General features: G+C 40.1%; 1 protein-coding gene across 2 annotated transcripts in view; it reads left to right on the top strand.

Moving 5' to 3' along the window:
- The window catches only part of PLPPR5 (phospholipid phosphatase related 5), a 1,037,368-nt gene that overhangs the window by 865,829 nt on the left and 152,683 nt on the right, over positions 1-18,856 (top strand). For both annotated transcript variants that reach the window (XM_085601860.1, XM_085601859.1), the window contains exon 5: positions 13,510-13,690. In XM_085601860.1, coding sequence (XP_085457986.1) covers positions 13,510-13,690 — 181 coding nt within the window. The remainder of the gene's footprint in view (positions 1-13,509; positions 13,691-18,856) is intronic.

Genomic DNA, 18,856 nt, shown 5'->3' with positions numbered 1-18,856 from the left:
AGCTCCTGAGGGCAGAGGGCCACCAGGTGTTGTCCCAGGCGGAGGTGCATGGCTTCTGACCTGAAAGTCCCACCCAGGAAATTATTCTTTCTAGGAGGCTTAACCCGGAAGGTATACCCTTGAAGTGGCATTCCCCCAAGGTCCATGTGACAAGGAAGTGACATCCTAGAAAGTGAATTTCTTTTTAAGCTAAGGGTAGATATATAAGGAGGTCCTGATACAGTGCTGGCTAAAGCCTGTGCTGCACTGCACACAAGAGCGACATGTACCATGAAGAGATATAGTTACTACGACAAACAGATGCCTTCTGCTAGAGGTCTGAATAGTATTGATAATTATTACAGTGATTGACGCCACCATCACTGGTGGGGTAGTCGCAGTTCCCTGTATTAAAAGATCAAAACCATGATGTCACTGGGTTTGAGGAAGAGCTCTGCCAACTGTTATCAAAATTCAGATTGCATGATGTGCCACAGCTAATATCTCCTATTAAGGAGGACCGATGAAGTGTTGCTTCAGACATCGAAAACCCATCTGAAAACAACTTTACTGATATGGAAATTGTGGGAGAATCTATAAAGTTTCCTGACTCACCAGTGTATGAAGATATGGGATTTTTGGATGAAATGACTCCTAATGCTGCTGGCGCCAAGAACCAACGCCCCCAACCCTGAAGAAGGCTATTCATCTATGGAAGTACATGACTCTCCAGAATGAAGAAGTGCCTTTGAACAAGCAGAATGCTCTGAGGTGAGTAAAATATGTTCACTTGTGTTGCTAAACTGTATAAACATACACATTTAATAGGAACTAATAGATTGTATTTCTCTCTTTTTGAATTGTAGAAAGCATCTTTGAAAATCCACAGTGATGAGGGTGCACAGACGGCAGTTACAACCGTCAATTTTTACTGCTTATGCTATTCAAAACAGAATGAATGTTTAACAACCCAAACCAGAGAGATGTGTAAGAACGGTGTATATTATGATGATATTGGCACTTTTGAAAAGGCAGCCAGGACGTATACCTCAATGGCATTCGGGAGGTTAAGGGTTTTGCAGCCACTGTTGTAAATGCAGGTTTAAAGCGAGATTTTTATACTTGCTGTTATGGATATAAAATCAAAGATTCTCACCAGGACGCCCACAACTGTCTACAAGCCTCAAACATGTCAAGAACTATTCGCCGTATATGCTTTTTGTTAGATCCTCACAAAGCTTACATATTCTTAAGGCGTATAATTTGATAGGGAAAAATGTGCATGCTGATATGATACATATCTTGTCAAAAATATTCAGAGAGATTCAAGCTGTGTAACCCTGACAGAAAACTTGAGTGGATATAAGGCCAATGTCCTTTTTTGTTAAAAGATTGGTTGAAAGAGCTTAGAAAAATGTGTGGGTGGTGTTTATTTTAAAAATAGATATCCTGGAGTTTCTTTAACCACTAAGAGGCTACATATAGCTTTTACTTATGTTTATATACTTACCTTTCAGGGCAAATTTCAGAACGACCATCCTCAATCTGGATGTCATATAAGATCTGGATACATATGCACAGAAAAATTGCTACAGCTGTTGCTTAAAGAAAGACTAGCAGAAGTACAACCTGCAAGATTTAAATATTTCAAGTTTTGTGTTCCATCTGATGCTCCACAGTGCAATAGCCTCAGTTTCATTGCCAATTTATGCGTAAACACATGGTTACCTACAATGGATCGAAATTGGCATTTATACAAGTACCATTTGAATTAATTGGCTTTACCACCAAAAGTCAAAATGCAAGATGGCTTAGAACATTTAATTGGTGATTATTTCAATAATAAGGGTTATGTACTTTTTGACAGAAATGCATGAACTAATGAATGGTGCAAGTGTACTATGTATACAAAGCTTTATGCGTGGAGAGAGGGACAGCCTATTTTATGCATTAATATTTTCACCCAAAAATTAGCAAAGATGGTGACTTTACGTCAGCGCATCTATAAACAGTACAGTGATAAAGGCACAAGATGTCCCTCTCTGAATACAAACTAATAGGTATGGTGACAGCTAGTTAATATACTGAAGCAGCTCTATTATCTACAAGCTTTAAATATTCAAAATGTAAACCATGTGTTCTAATTATTTATTTTTTTAAATAAAATGACCTTACATAAAACAAGTGTCTTTCATTTTATGGATTGAACCTCTGAGTAATATGGCTGATGCTCTGCAGGGGTAGTTTTATTATAATAAGAAAGGGGTTGGAAATTTCGGTGGTACTGAATCTCTGGTAAGTAGGGTTGGGTGAAAGAGCCTATTGCGAGAAATGCGGTAGAGGAGTGGTTATCTAGGCAAGATACATATTCTCTACATAAACCTGTTCACAAGTGATTTATAAGACTGAGACTATCATTGGCAGGCAGATCTAATTTGCCTTCAGAAATTAGCTAATCATAATAATGGTGCACAGTATAGATTGACTGTCATAGATGTACTATCTGAGTATGCCTTTGCCGAGTCACTAAAAGACAAGACCGGTCCAAGTGTTACTGTGGCTTTTAAGGCCATATTTAGCAAAGATAGAACACCTAAAAAAACTACAAACAGATGCTGGGAAATAATTTTTGAACACACCTTTTCAGAGATTATTAAAAAACAGCACACAATTCCTTATTTTATTATGCATGCAGAAATGAAAGCGGATGTAATTGAACGTTTATTAGCACTTTACAATCGAAAATATGGAGGTATTTGATGGTATACACCTTCGCTATGTGGATGTATTACAGTCACTCGTACATGTTTATAATTATAGTTACCATTAGCCTATCAAAACTACACCTGATTCTGTAATGCCCCAGAATGCTTTAGCAATTTAGAGGGCTGTGCATGGTGATCAATTCATGGCTCGGGTAAAGTAGCCCTTTCTAAAAGAAGGGGATCACGCTAGAGTATCTAAGCTGAAAGATGTATTTACAAACGGTCATCAACAGACTTTCAGCACATGCTTTAGCAGGGACTGTCCAGGACCTTCTGATATGTCTTCACTTAGCTAAAAAAAAAAAATACTTTCTACGATGTCACTTCCTGGTCACATGGGCAATGGGGGAATACCACTTCAAGGGTATGCATTTCTGGGTTAAGCCTCATTGAAAGTATAATTCTCTGGGTGGGATTTTCAGGTGAGGAGTCATGAACGCTTCCAATGAAAGGGTTAATGGGCAGTGTCACCTCCTGTTCAGAAGAACTTCTGGCTCAGGGGTCACATGAGCCGGGGAGTAACGTTTCAATGACTTCATTTTGAGTGGACGGACTTTCGGGTTAGAGGTCACAGGTGACATCACTACCTGGTCACATGATCCGAAAGTGACGTCTCAATTACTTCATTTCCGAAGTTCGCATATAATATGCAAACTTATCTCACCAGACTGCGGAGTCTCCGCACTTGTAAATTTACTGTTAAAATGCAGTTTTGTGAATTGCAAAAAAAATGCACATTTACACAAAAGTGTAAATTTACCTTTGTGAATTAGGCCTATTGTGTTCTGGGGCTTACTTTAGCTTCGGCAAGCCCTTACAAGTGCAGAGGGAAATGGTGGCACCATATGTCTTCCAGGTAGGAGAAATAGTGATCCTATAAGAGCATGGAACTGGTTTTTAGTATTTAAGTTGGCTACTATTTAGTCTTCCTTGTTAATGTGTGGGTTTGTGGTGTTCTGGGGTCTGCTAATCTGCTAGGCAATTCAGCTCAATGGTAGAAACTTGGGGGCATATTATCAAGGACGGCGTTAAAAGTTTCGCCGCTTCCGCTAAAGCGGCGGTAATGGGCATGATAATATGCTGCAGAGAATTCCAATAGAAGCCCATGTTGACACCAGAACATGGGCTTCTATTGGAATTCTCTGCGGCATATTATCAAGCCCATTATCGCCGTTTTTAGCGGCAGTTTCCTGCCGCTAAAGCAGCAATAATTGTAACACCGTCCTTGATAATATGCCCCTTGTTTTGTATATTAAATTTTCACACGTTTTCAGTGTTAATCATTGAAACATATCAGAGTCTGTAACCATGACTTTTAAATTGTAAAGTGAACTGTGTTTATATTTGTGGCAACGCTTCTGAATTATATATGCACAATAAAATGACTGTATTCTATTTTTGAGCACCCTGTGAAAAACACAGTAGAATGAATTTACATAATGGATGACTTGCTAAGGTATGTTTGGGGTTTCTATGGTGACCGGGTTTAGGGTCTGCTGGCACCCAATCTTTTAATGGTGCCTCCATCCTATAGGTTATGTCAATATCTAGGAGATTGGTTGACCGCAGTGACCTGCCTTTAGTGTGCACCCCATGTAGCTTGTCAAGCCGATTAGAGGGAGTTCCCAATGGTTTTTTCATATGAATTTTTTTACTTATTTGTAATTATGTGTATATAATTGTATTTAATGTGTATTAAAATACTTTTTATTTTTTAAAAAGCCCTAACTGAACAATAATTGTGTGGCTTTTATTTACTGTTGTCTGAGTTTTTTACCCCCAGCACCTCTCTGAGTAAGCCCTCGACTGCTCTGCCTTTATATTTTTAAATCACTTGCTAAAAGGGCTACTTAGTCTCCAATTTGATGGTCCTCAGTGTGGAGACCCAGGGTTACCAGAATCTCATAAATTATGGTTGCTCTAGGACACTCCAATTTGGACCTCAGTGTAACTGGCCAGGAGAGTAACCAAGACTTTACTAGCTTTTAGTAAAACACTTAATAAAACATCCCTGAAAAAGATTTTATATTTACAGGGTTGTGAAATTGTTTGGTCTGATTTTATTGAAAGAGTCCCCAAGTAGCATGCCACCACCAACTTATCCCGGTTTAGAAGGTACTGGTCACCCGGTTATTAGAGTATTTATCATGAATTCAGCTCCAGGTCCATCTCTCACTAAAGTATAATTTGCGTTCCTCCAATGATCAAATATTCCGCAGCACCCCACTTCAAAGAGTGAAATTTTAAATTGAAAATGAAGAAGCAAAAACGTTTTTGCCAAATCCATAATCCTAGTGAGCAGCCCCGAGGGATGAACACGTTTATAAAATTATTATCCTCATTATATGCCCAGGTTTACAATTATAATTTATAAATGAATGCTCAAGAGCAGGGGTATTTCCACCTCTACAGATTGCCAGTACGTTCCTTTTAAAGTTAATCTGTAATTGCCAATCCGTTAATTTCTCTATCTACAAAGTGAGCTGTTTGCAATTGGATGCCATTGGGTTTTGCCATGATGTACATTCAACAAGACTAAACATACATGTATCTATGTTTTTATGAGCATATTTTTCTCAATGGATTTCTGAATCAAACTTCTGAACACAGAAGAACGTTCTCAAATATGTTTCCATGCAACTGATGTTTGGTTCTAAGACTTTAGGATGGCAGACTGTAGTAGGGCAACTACCACTCCAAAAATGAATACAAATAACATTAATAACAGCATTATTATTAACAATAATAATAAAATCAATAATAATACAACATTATTGATTATATTAATAATGAAGTATTAATTTTTGTTTTTGTGTAGCACCTGAAAACTCGCATTAATTTCTTATTCTAGTAAGTAATAAGTGTACTAAACGAAGAGCATTGAACAGGTCCTATTAGCAACACTGGGCCTCCTTAGGCTGTCACCTCCTTTCTATGTCCTGATGAAGACCCGCATTGACTAGACAGTAGTGCGCTTCCAGGGTTGAAACGTCGACAAACACCCCCCGGACCAGTTGAAAGACTCTGCATAAAGACTTATTCACTCAATCCGCAGACCTATTCAATTATCTGTTTTCTGGCCTTCTTGAATCGTCGAAATTTTCACAGTCACTTTGTATATATTACGCTTGACAGCCATGCAATTTAATTTGGGTATTTATAAATGAAGTAATTTATAAAAATCTTGAATACCCTTTATGGTCTTATTGTGTGTATTATTTGTGATTTAATTGCTTTTTCTTGTGAATAATTCAAGGATTGGTTCAATAGTTTAAAGAAATAATTCATACCCGACAGAACCAACTGTTATCTTTATTTTCTTTTTTCCTAGCTGATGATCGTATCTAAGATAGCAAACAAACTGGTACATATTTGTGTCATCGTGAACCACTGGTAATTATTCACGTCACGCTTTTCAACAGTTTTTCCCATATTTGTGCGTTATAGTCACAGGCCAGCCCCATTCTTTGAAAGTGGTATTTTATCAAACTTTAGAAACTTATTTTAAAACTCGTTCAGTATTGCACTCACTTTATAGTAAGTGTTTTTGACATGGAACTTCCACGCAATTCCTCAGAGGATAGGGTTTTGTTGTTGCAACTTGTATTAGTACATATGAGAGATATTTTCAAGTTCGAACAGTGGCGTAGCTAGCCACTTTGCCGCTAGTGGCGGACCCTGCTTTTGCCGCCTGCGGCTGTGAGAGCGGAGGGGAGGGGGGGTGCTGGCGATATTCCCGCAATTACTGCCCGCGGCAAACACATGAAGAGCAGGGGGGCGAGACGCCGCCCCCAAAACTCGTGCTATCCCAGGGCAGACCCCCCCCTTTTGCTATGCCACCTAGTTTGAATCCCCCTCTTCGAGAAATCTGCTGCTATCTCATGTGACCTGAAATAGTAGTTCACACGCACAAATAACAAGCATTATCGGTGTAAGTAATTGCACATAGTAGACTCTCCGATCATTTCCTTTATGTAGAACTCATTTCTAGACCTCAGCTGAACACTGAGGGCTCTGATTTTGTGTAAGCCTTTATGGGTTTCGCTTGTACAGGGGCAGCCCATCATGCGTGTTGTAGCCACACAGCCTGCAACTGGCATAGGCACAGTTCATGGCTCCGGGTGAAAAGCTGGGATATATTTTAACCATAGGTAAAGGTCTTCATTGATTACTTTCCTGTGTAATTGGACAGGAGCTCCTGTCGGTAGGGGTGAGCAAGATGTGATGCCTAGCTTCTTACAGTGGTGCATCTGTGGCCATTTGCAATGCTGTTTAACTGTTTGTTCTGTCGCAAAGGATCTCTTGTGGCAGTGGGGGACATGGCTTCACTGTGGTGCCATCCAATATGTCTGTAGTATAGTACCCCGCAGGCAAATGATCATCATACACACAGAACTTGGTATTACACAGAGGGGCGTTGCCCAACTGAGCAGGTCAAAAAGTAAAAAATAAAATGATAATAACTCATTGTTATTTTCATTTTATTTTTCCGTCGTTTCTCAGGTAGGTAGGTGCGAGGCTGCTATGCTCACAGGGCAGGGGAGGAGTGGTTTGCCCACTCTAAGTGTGCATGAGGCTTTGGCCAGCCGTCGAAGAGGATTGAGAGGCAGTGGTGGCACACAGGTAAGTGTTTTTGTTTTTAATTTTTTTATGCCCTCCCCCGCGACCTGCCTCCACCACCCTTAAATACCAGCCACCATTGATTATACATCTTTATTCCTCAGCGTGTAACAATTAAATGAACATTTTACTGCATCAATTCTATACCCACACCCAAACACTTATGCCACTGTTCTACAGAGTTCATCAGGGACCAAAAGGGTCCCGCCATCTTTAACTCACAAGACACTACATCTCCCGCTATATGAAATAGAAAGTACAAATAATACACATATACATCACAACTCTTCAATTAGTCATTTTGATGCTCAAATCAATTGCCCAGATCTTGTCATGTGAGGCTGCAGAGATACAGGAGAAGTGTCCATGACTGGCACTGGAGACAAATACACTGGTACAGCCATTGGGCTCTGCAGATGCCCAGGTGGAAAAATCTCACTTCTGACATCCGGAACTGGTGGAAGTTGAGTCAGATACTAAATGAGAACAATCTTGTATAACAGACTTTCCAGGAAGGTGAGCAGTCACCATGTGTCCCTTACTGGTCACAACCCTCAGTGGGTCAGCATCAAAAGGAGCATCAGACTTTTGCCTCCGTTTCTGTCTGACAATGACTGGGTCACCTCTCTTGAACACAGTGCTCCAAACACAGAGGCATCTATCAGCATAGGTCTTCATTGCTCGTTTATGAGAAGAATCAGTAAGGTGAAGCTTATCAATAGGTCTTTTATTGGTCCATTGTGGCACTGTGGTTCCTATGGCTCTACCAAACATTAAGGTGGCAGGGCTTTCATCCATGGTAGAATGGGGGGTTGACATTTATGCATGAAGCATAGACTGAAGAATGGATTTGAGTTCAAGCTTTTCCAGCGCAGTGCGATGGATGGTCTTCTTGAGGGTGCTCATAAATCTCTCGACAATACCATTTGGCTGTGGCCAGAGAGGTGCGCTTTTCTGATGCTTGACCTTTAGTTAAATGAGAAAATCTTTAAATTCTTGGCTATTGAAATGTGGACCATTATCAGATTTCAAAATCGAAGAAACACCCCATGTTGCAAAAATACTTTCTAGTCTCGCAGTGACTCTGTCATTAGTGGTTGGTGGCAGATCTTCCACAAGGGGAAAATGGGAGTGTTCATCTACAATGAGTAGAAGATGATGTCCATTGTCAAGGGTCTAAAGAAATCAATTGCAATCTTCTCCCATTCATGATTTGGGAGATCAGACATACATAACGGATGCGGGGTAGTTTTTGATGGCAAGCAGCTGCACAAATGACAGGATCTGAATTATTTTTCAACTCGTTCATCAAGAGTATGGATTCACACTTGGTCCCGTGAAGCTTGTTTAGTAGCAACAATTCCACAAAGACCCTCATGTGACAGTTCAGTGTGTTGTTGCCTCTTAATATAATGTCTTCTGGAGTTACAGAAAGTTCTTCCTGCACATTTGTAAATGGTATTCAAGGTCATCATGAAGAGGACACACTTGTATAAGGGCTTTATCATGTTCCTTTTGTATGGCCCCAAAAATGAGTATGTCATCACTGTAACTGAAACCATTTGTGACGGGCTGTATTATGTGACAAATGATATCCTGAAACAGTTCTGCAGCTGAAACATATCCTCTTATATCCAAACAACCCAACATGAGTTGAAAAGGTAGTAATGTACCTGAAATGTTCTTCCATTTCGAGTTGGTGACACCCCTTGTTCAAATCGAGGCAGGAAAAGACTTTGGCTGCATTCATCTGCATGATCATGTTACCAATGTGCAGACTGGGATGCCGTTCACTTTCAATTGCCTTGTTCGTTTGGCTCATATCAAAGCAGATGCGCACAGCACCTCCACAGTCCTTTCTTGTCACTACCACTATGGGTGATAACGATGTCATCTGAGCACTGGATTGCTTGACGATGTCATGTTTTAATAATGTCTCAATTTCTTTCTCAACAGACTCTTGTAAATGAAACACAATTTCAATGATGTTATTGAGACAACAGGTCCTCATTTATGCGAAGTTGCACTTTCATTGTCTAATGTTTTCCTAGTCCATGAAACAAGGATCAAGACTGATTCACTATCTCATGATGGGCATTGACGCTATAGTTCATGGAAATCAGCCCCATGTCAGCAGCAGTGTTGAGGCTAAGGGGCTCATTAAGATGGCGTAACGATCGCCACGCCATCCTATTGTGAAATACCCCCTACTATATTATGAAGGTGGAGGGTATCGCTGTGGATGAAAAGTCTGTCCGCCACTTTTACGCCGGGCGGCAATCGTTACGATTGCCGGCCGGGAGGAGCTGGGCCACTAATATGGTGGCGGTGCCTAGCAGACACCGCCAGCCATATTAGGATGTGGGGGGTTTAAAGGCCTTCCCATGGTGGCGATGCCGCCTTGGAAAGGCTGGCGGGGATTGGCTTTGGGGGCCCATGGTACCCCCCTCCAGTTCCCTGCACCAAGTAGCAGGCACCTTGTGGTGCCTGACAAGTGGTGCAGGGAAATGCTGTGCATGCCCTTTTACCATTGCGGACAGTGCTGCAGCCAGCAGCACCGTCCGCAAAAATGGTAAAATTGTAAAATGGTAAAAGGCCAGGATTTGCCCCCCCAGTATGGCAGGCGCATCCTAATTGGGCCGATGGGACCGCCGCACATCTGGCAATCGGTCCCATCACCATGATGATGGCGGGTGGACTTGGGTCCGCCTGCCATCATAATGAGCCCCAAAGTAAACATGCCCTCGATGAAGTCCCTGTCTGGACATGAATTGGTGCTTGTACTTTCATCTTTTCCTGCTTCACAGTCGCTATAAATGAACCTTGACTTTGCAGTGGTGTCGAAGCAGCCAGCGTATACACTTTGGTTTTCATTTTGGTTTATGACAGGGTTAAACAGGGCACTGGAGACACTTCACTGTACTTTTCCACTGGCATAATGTTTATCGACATGCCACTGTCTTTGATAAAATGTATGGAGCACCCATTCACTTTCAGTATGATTTTGGGACAGAGTGATTTTCTCATTTTCACTTGTTGATCTAACTTCGAATGACATTATTCCTTGCAAAAAGCTAATCCTACTTGCGTACCTTGTCCAGATGTCAACATTGACATCGCACACTCATCTTCCTCACTGTCGCTCGATGGTGACAAACTTTTAGATGAGGAATTTTAAAACAACTGATGTCGGTCTGTTGCCGATTGGACTTGTGGGCATGGTTGGAACATCTCTTGGAACTTTCTGGCATCCATTATGTTTTCTCAACGTGCTGCACTTGACTTTTCATCCATTTTGTTTTCTTGACATGATGCACTTGACCTTTCCTTTGCAAACCATTACAAAATGGTTCTTTTTCCTGAAGCCTTTGCTGTCAAGTGGTGGGACATTTAACTTCATGTAGAAAGGAAAACCACATCGAAAGCACAATTTCCTTTTCTTTGGAGACATTAATTTGTGCCCTCTCCCTTGCATTTTGACTTACTTTTCATGCTCAGCGTTAATACATTTTGGGCCAATATGGCCGTCATGTTAGCGGCTTATCTGTCAGCTCTTTCTTCTGCTCCAGTAGCCATGAGTACTCACTTCAAACTGAGTGTCTCTTTCGTCATCTGAAGAAATTGGCATGAAAACCATCTATTACTCTGAGACGAATGGCTTCTTCATCATTGAACTCATTGAACTTGCAATGTATGAAGAGTGAATCAAGTCTTTCTACAAACTCATCAATTTTTTCACCAGTTCTCTGCCTTTCCTAACTGAAAGTATACCTTTCGTAGTCAATATTTGGCTTCAAATTGAACTTGGTGTTTACATCTCTTTGATTTGCTGGTACATCAATTCACCAGCGTGTGCTGTTTTCTTAATCACTTCTTTTACTCCTTCACCCGCAAGAATCTTCAGATAATTAATGATCTTTTTGTCATTTGCTTCTTCCAGCGCATTAATGAAATCATCAAAGGATTCTATCCGAGCAGTCCATTTGTCTCCAATATTCTGCTTTTTGGCAGTATCAAAGGGAGGCGGTGGTTTTAGGTTTGCAGTAACATCATAACCTGTGGAACTTTCTGCTGTCAGGAGCAGAGCTTGTTACCGCAGTGTCTGGTGCTCTTGGAATCGCACCTTCATTAAGTAATAGCCACGTGCTAACATTTGGGTCGTCACGCCCACTCTCTGGTTGTGAGGTTTACTTCTTGCACAGGTCTTTCACCCTTCTCACCTCTTTACATTGTACCTCTTTTCTGCTGCCTTTAGCGTTTCTTTGCGCTGGAAATGTTTTATGCTTTTAGTGCTTCCTTGCACTTGGCAATTGCTGCTTTTGGTGCTTCTGTGTTCCTGTTTGTCACTACATTTATCTTTGTCGTACTGTATGAATGACGGCTCCGGGTTATGCTTGGGTGCAGTATATCTTGCCTCAACTTTACTAGCAAGTTTCTAGCAGATGGCAAACAAACTTTCTGTAAAGCCTTCACTTTATTCACAGACCTTGTACCGGATAAAGTTGCACTTTGGCTCGGTTATACCAACCGCCGATTTTCACTTCGACTGAGGCACATGTGGCACACGTGAGCAGTTTGCTGGATCACAGTAAACTCTATGGGAGAGCACTCTCAGTTCTTCGGGTTGTGGAGCTTGGTATTACACATCATTATTCCTCAGCATGTAACTGTTAACTGAACATTATACAGTATGAATTCTATCCCCACACCCAAGCACTTATGTCATTCTTCCACGGAGTCCGTCAGGGACCAAAAGAGTCCCGTCTTCTTTAACTCACAAGACACTACAATGTTCACTGCTATGAGTTTTCATAGAGATTCACAGTTGGCCCACAAATTTGGTGGCTAGCCTGGTCCACCTGCACCTTTCCAGTGTTCCACTAAATGGCTGCACGTATTACACTACCATGCACTTATCAGTGTTCATGGGACCATAGAAACTACCCATCCACTATTTCGTGTTATAGGATGTCCCACATGCTGGAGAGAGAAATTGTGAACAGAGATGCAGAACAGACCTGTGCATCCATTTTTTATTACATCACCCTTTTTAAAACACATGTTCTAACTAAGTAGTGCCATGAGTTAGATCATGAGCTGGACAAAGCACAGAAATACTGAGCAGTGACTGGCCCTCCTTGTTTCTGAGCATTTCTGGGGTTTTCTGCTTGCAGCTCAAGTTTTAACTAGCAATCTTACTAAGTAAGAACATGCACCTTAGACACCAATTAAAAACACACACAAACCCCCTTTCTGCACCAGTATTTGTTTACAATACAGCTCCTGATTAAAAATACTGGAGCTGTTTCATGAACGTATTAACTTACGACTTAGGTGTATGCCTGTTTTAAGACATTACACTGTCTAACATGAACACACTGAACAAGGACATTCTTTGAGGTAGTATGTGAACTGCAGACAGCACTGCTCGGACACATGGAGTTCCAGCTTTAGAGGGATATTTTCATTTTAAATTGTCTTACACAGTTAAGAAATAGATTTATTTTAATTATGCACTGTAAAATTATAGTCAGGTGCTTCTGGCACATCACTAAGCCTAGCCCCAAGATCATTAGAACACTAAAAACTGTAGCAAAAATGGGAAATATACAGAAATATGGAGTGCAAATGTTAAATATCCATGTTTAAAAACACAATATGGCCTATTTTTGCCCCAGTCCGAAAAAAGTGGAAAGAAATAGTGATTCCAGAGAAAGATGGGGAAAATTATGGGGCACCTCAAGTAATTTGGAAACTGTGTAAATAAACACTTTGAAACACATGAAATGTTCATATAAATAACAATGGAAATATTCAAATTAGAAAGAAACCAATGAAAGAGAATATGTATGCCCTTTTCAAACTTTGCTTATCAGGATTGTCGTTACTGGTGCTTGATTGATGTTGTTAGTTTCATTATACAATTTGCTAAGTAAAAGGTGAAGTTTTTTTTCTGGTATGCCGTTGAGGACAAATGCATTGAAAGTTAATAATATTATGTGAAGCCTCGGTACAGCAGGGACCTAGGAGAAAGCTCATATTGAGTCAAACAATAAAATGCACATCCTCTATATGTTAATTGGATATTACCATAAATATCATTTTATAATGATTTAGTCACATCTTTTCTTGTTACATTTTTCAGATGTACATTACAAACACGGTAAAGGCGAAAGGAACAAGACTTGCGAAGCCCGTCTTATGTTTGGGAATGATGTGTTTGGCATTTCTTACCGGAGTCAACAGAGTAGCGGAATATCGAAATCATTGGTCAGATGTGATAGCAGGATTTCTTATTGGAATGTCGATAGCAGTGTTTTTGGTAGGTATATGTTAAATCTGTCTTAAAATGGATATTTCTTTGTTCAGTTGAATTTCCTATATCCCAAGACAAAACCACAAGTTGACTTTACAAAGTAACATCATTCAACAATTGATATATTTTAATTCTTCAAACGAATACACATTTCTGTTGCTACTTCAAAGCTTGCAAATATCTTTCTGACAGTCTTACGCCAAAAGAGTAGGTATTCGGTCAAAGAACATGGACAAATTCTTTACGTGACCATTTCTTCGACTAACCCTTACTTTGAGTTTGTAGATTTACCATTGTAAATTCAATTCTTTGATAATTTAGGTGAAGTGATTTTATCTGAATAATGATTATTCAATCTAATGATCAAGCCAAAGTAAAGCTCAAGCCAGGAAATTCTCACGTAGAAGTGACAGAGATCTAGGTTATTGGGTTGGGAAAGTCCTGGGGACAGCACCTCCATTTGATGTTGCCTCTTCCAACTTTTAAATAGGGGATGGAATCCACTGAAATTTGTGGATAAGGACAAATCACCAAGTAGATTTGTGATGTTTAATTGTGGCAAACAAATCTGGTGACGTAAATATTATAGCAAGAATAGAAGTAAACACTTTGGTGTAGTGTGAAACAGAGCCTGAATCAGGGATTCTGAATGGTTAAACAAACCTCTTTCATAACAGACATCCATTATACTGCTGCCTAGCAATAGCATTTGCAATGAAGTGTTCGGATATGGTAATTTCATCTTATTTGTTTCTTAAAGTAGCACTGCTCTTTCAAAAACTAACCATAGAAACAAATTAATAGTCTAAATTAGGGTGAAAACAGTGTGTTTAATAAAAATGAAAATGCTTGGCCAAATAGATGCACCCGTGCTTTTACAGCGAACATCCTTTTCCATGGTTAGATGGGAAACGTATAATTTTGATGGTAAATCCTAAACTTTAAGATCCCAAATATTAAGGATTATTTACTAAAATACCGGAACTGAAAGAAGGTCTCACAAATGAACTCATGCCATCTATAAAAGGATATGTGAAATTATCTACCATAGTATTTATTAGAAATTTTGTAAAGGGGAATAAGGAATTTGGTTGCCTGCAGCCCTCTTCTGTCCACCACTACCATGATCTGAAGTATGGGATTCTGGTACACAAATTTGATTCACGGACTGTGCAACTCTTGGGCCCATGTTGGGTTCCAAGCTAGTGTTTGTGAACTCTGTGCCATGTTCACAAACTATAAAACTTGTGAACCCAGGTTGAAGACCGCTACAGCAGATCACAAACTCTGCACAGATTTTCCATTGAAGAGGTTCCATTGTATAAAACTCATGGACCCATGTTGGGTCTTCAGCTATAGTCCACACACTCTGTACATAGTTTTAAGACTATAAATGTCCTTTTATTGCATCAATTCTACAAATCTGGGTTTCGGTTTGTGAACAATCATCACATTTGAGGACTGTGTAAAATGTAAAAACAAATATTACATCTGCATTAAATTATTAATTTAGGAAAGCCCAGGTGTCAGATTGTTATTTAGGTGGCATATTGATAGAGAACTCAAACTTATTTAAACCATACTGGGTCCTCAGACACAAAATTGAGTGAATTTAGTAACTTGCACTCTATTAGAACTTTCGATCCTTTCGCCTGGGCCATGCTATGCATTTTATGAAGTACTGATGTTTTTATTTTTATTAACTTTATTACTGTATTGCAATGGTTTTAATTAACTTATGCAAGAAATACATAAATAAAAATTGAGTCAATCAATCTGTTACACTAGCAATGAGAACACACAAAACTATTTCTATATAACATTCTTGGGTACACACAGCAAAAATTCCTGCAACTCATTATATACATAATTCTTGGATACAAATCGCAAGAATTGCTGAAACCATGGTCTATTTTATCATGATAATTTGGATAGTAATGCAAATGTATTCACATCATTAGAAGCATAATTTGCATTATATAGCAAATGTTTAAAAAAACAATATGTCCAAAGTGACCCCACCTTGTGAACAACAACCACAACCAAACATGAAGTGAAACAAGTGGTGAAAAAATCGGAGGTACATTGGTTTGAAAACAACCATGCAATAAAGTCCTATTAGACAAGACACATAGTTGCCTAACCACACATAGTTATTTAGTATCAGAAGACTTATCAACAAACACTGTTTATGATGTTTCAACCCATCAAAGGCATAAGGGTTTCATTAGAACTAAGGTATAGCATAGTACACCTGGAAAACATGAAATATGCATGTATATGTAAAGCTAGAAACCTACTAGAAAAGTGCCAGCAATTGGGAATTGCCAGAGAATAATACTAGGGACTCCAAGTGAATTGAAAAGAATGCAGTCTGTGATGAACTGCAAATGAGGTTCTTACAATCAACAATTGAGTACAGTTTAAGCAAAACGATACTCACAGGTGCCATACCTGGAGCAATGATAAAGGGAAACAAATTAATGAGTCACAAACTGAGGTAGGTAGAGTAATAGATGTTAACCACTGAAGTAACTCACCTGTGAGAAGAATAGGTATGCGAGGATAGGCAAGATGCATGTGGCAGGTATTGGGCAGCCCACGGAAGCTCCACAATCAGAGACGTGCTGGCAAGATGGCTTCCTGATTAATCTGTGGCTGGCCGTCTCTGAGGATCCAACCGGATGGTGGATCTGGCTTCCATATACTCCGATAAGAACTTCTAGTAGTACCTCATACCACCTCACTGGCTGTCCATTTTGTGTCATGAAGAGGACCCGCTGTGACTTCATCGTAATCACGCACCAATTTGGGTCGAAACGTCGATGTACCCTGACAATCCATATCCTATGTTCTCCATTCCATGATTTGCATATGGCTGGGTTCAAACTGGAACGGCATGGTGAGCAAAATAACAATGGATTTAGGACCAGATCTTTGTACTGGTGTGAATGTATGACATTGTTCTGCATTCTGTCCATCAACTGTTGTTTTTGCATTTGTCACCCCGAGTGGGAAGGGTATGCCCAGACATGGGTCCCGTGCTCTCCATGCCACTGGAATCAAGCTATCCTGACTGAAGAGGGGTGAAACCGTGAAACTGGTCCTAGGATGCTTGTTTCCAGTCCACGGAGGACCTGGCTTGGCAGTTCGGGCTGGACTGTTCCCATGAGGCACAGGGTCAAGACTGATGTGCATATGACTAGGTTCAAACTGGAACGGCATGGTGAGCAAAAAAACGATGGATTTAGGCCCAGATCTCTGTACTGGGGTGAATGTATGACATTGTTCTGCATTCTGTCCATCAACTGTTGTTTTTGCTTCCATCCCATGCCAAACAACAAAATCTATAGGAGGCTTATTGGATATTTATATGTCTAGGAATGCGTGTCAATTGATGTCAACATTTTATATACTGTTCTGCAAAGCACTGTATATATTATCTTCACTTAAAATACCTTGTCACCCTTGAATCACTTACTCACCTAAAAAGTCACTCTTTTTGTCCTTATCAATTGTGAATATTGTTCATGACAACCTTTCAATTTTGTAGAAGGAAAATATACAAATCAAGAGCTTATAATATATCTACCTTGGATGACTTCATATATGTGTGCTTCTATTTTTTCTGCAAAAATATTGTTGTAACTGTAAAGAAATTTATTCCATCCAAAAGAACCAATTGTAGTATAATCCTCAGCAAGATGGTCTAGGCAGACCATCACTGTCAGGAAGGAGACCAAGTGCCCACGAGTTTGCTGACTACAAATATGACAACTCACGGGAGTGAGGCTTGACCCACACAACATCACACGTCAACAGACAGGGAGGCGTGGAGTCCATATATGCGTTCCAGTGCAGAAGACTCAGATAGAGGGCAGAAAGAGAAGACACACTGCCAGTCTCTCGCATAGGCTTATGTGCAGTGTGATAGCATCTCAAATCATGTCAGGAAGAAAATACGGAGAAAGCCGCGGGCCATCACCAGTGTTGTGTGTGCTGGTGCACAATTGACAAGGAGCAAAAGGAATCATTTAGAATTCATGCACTGCCCGTCTCCCATGTAGGCTGATTTGGAGTGCTATAGTGTGTCAAATCATGTCGGGAAGAGAATGTGGAGAAAACTGAGGGGCATAAGCAATGCTTCTAGTGCTGATGCACAAATGACAAGGACCAAGAGGAATCATTTAGATGTCAACAATATAGAATATAAAAATGTTTTTAGAACTGATGTACAATTATCATGAAGCTAGAGTAATTATTTAGATGTCAAAAGATGAAACTTGTACACACACGCACTGCAGACTACTTGACAAGTTAAAATGCATTCAATGGATTTCATTGGCTAAGGCTTCATGCAGCAATCCACCACTTCAAAACTTGCATATTCCACAGTAACTGGAGGAGCATCCACCAGTTTGTGATGAGCAGGAGATCTGGATAAATGCTACTGCTAGTCATAGATGCATTTCTGAAGCTCACCATAGCAGAGAGAGCACAGGAGGAGATTCCAGTACCATCCTGACTTTCTCCAGATGAAGAGGAATGGATTTTCTCTTGAAACAAGGTGGAGCTATAGCAGAGTACCAAGTGTTCTATCATTTAGGACTTCTTCCATCATCCCGCAGAAGAGAAGAAACTCAGTGCAAGAGTGATCACGTGCAAGCTATGTAACCAGAAACTAAGAAGGGGCAAAGATGACTCTACTCCTTTGGGCCTTTGAACTTGAGGCAATCTCCCAAATGGATGCAAAGGAGTATTTGAGGTTGTAGAAGGAAAAGAGAAGAACAAACTACAAAATGGAGGATGTAGTAACTCCATGAAATGTTCCTGCACAGGTGCTGCAACAGGCAGGGGAGATTACTCCTTGTTTAAAATCTTTCATGTTATATTGCATGGAATATAAAACGAATACACAGTTGAGGAAGCAGAACTCCGAGTTAGGAAATTAAATGATGGAAGGCCAACACCAAAAATCTTATCAGTTGGAAAGTAAATGTTTAACATATATAAATGACTGTTTGTCAAAATGATACTTAAGAGAACCATCCACATAACTTGATAAAAGAGTTTGGGGATTAGTTAGAGTTTGGTGGGCAAAACAGAAATGTTGCAGGGTGTTCTTTCTACCAAACTCTGAACTCACTCTCTGGTAAACTATCAGGTAAACTGTCAC

Source organism: Triturus cristatus, chromosome 4_2 (genome assembly GCF_964204655.1).
Source record: "Triturus cristatus chromosome 4_2, aTriCri1.1, whole genome shotgun sequence".
Classification (NCBI taxonomy): Eukaryota; Metazoa; Chordata; class Amphibia; order Caudata; family Salamandridae; genus Triturus; species Triturus cristatus.
The sequence above is the reverse complement of the archived record's forward strand: the minus strand, read 5'-3'. Positions and strand labels throughout refer to the sequence as shown.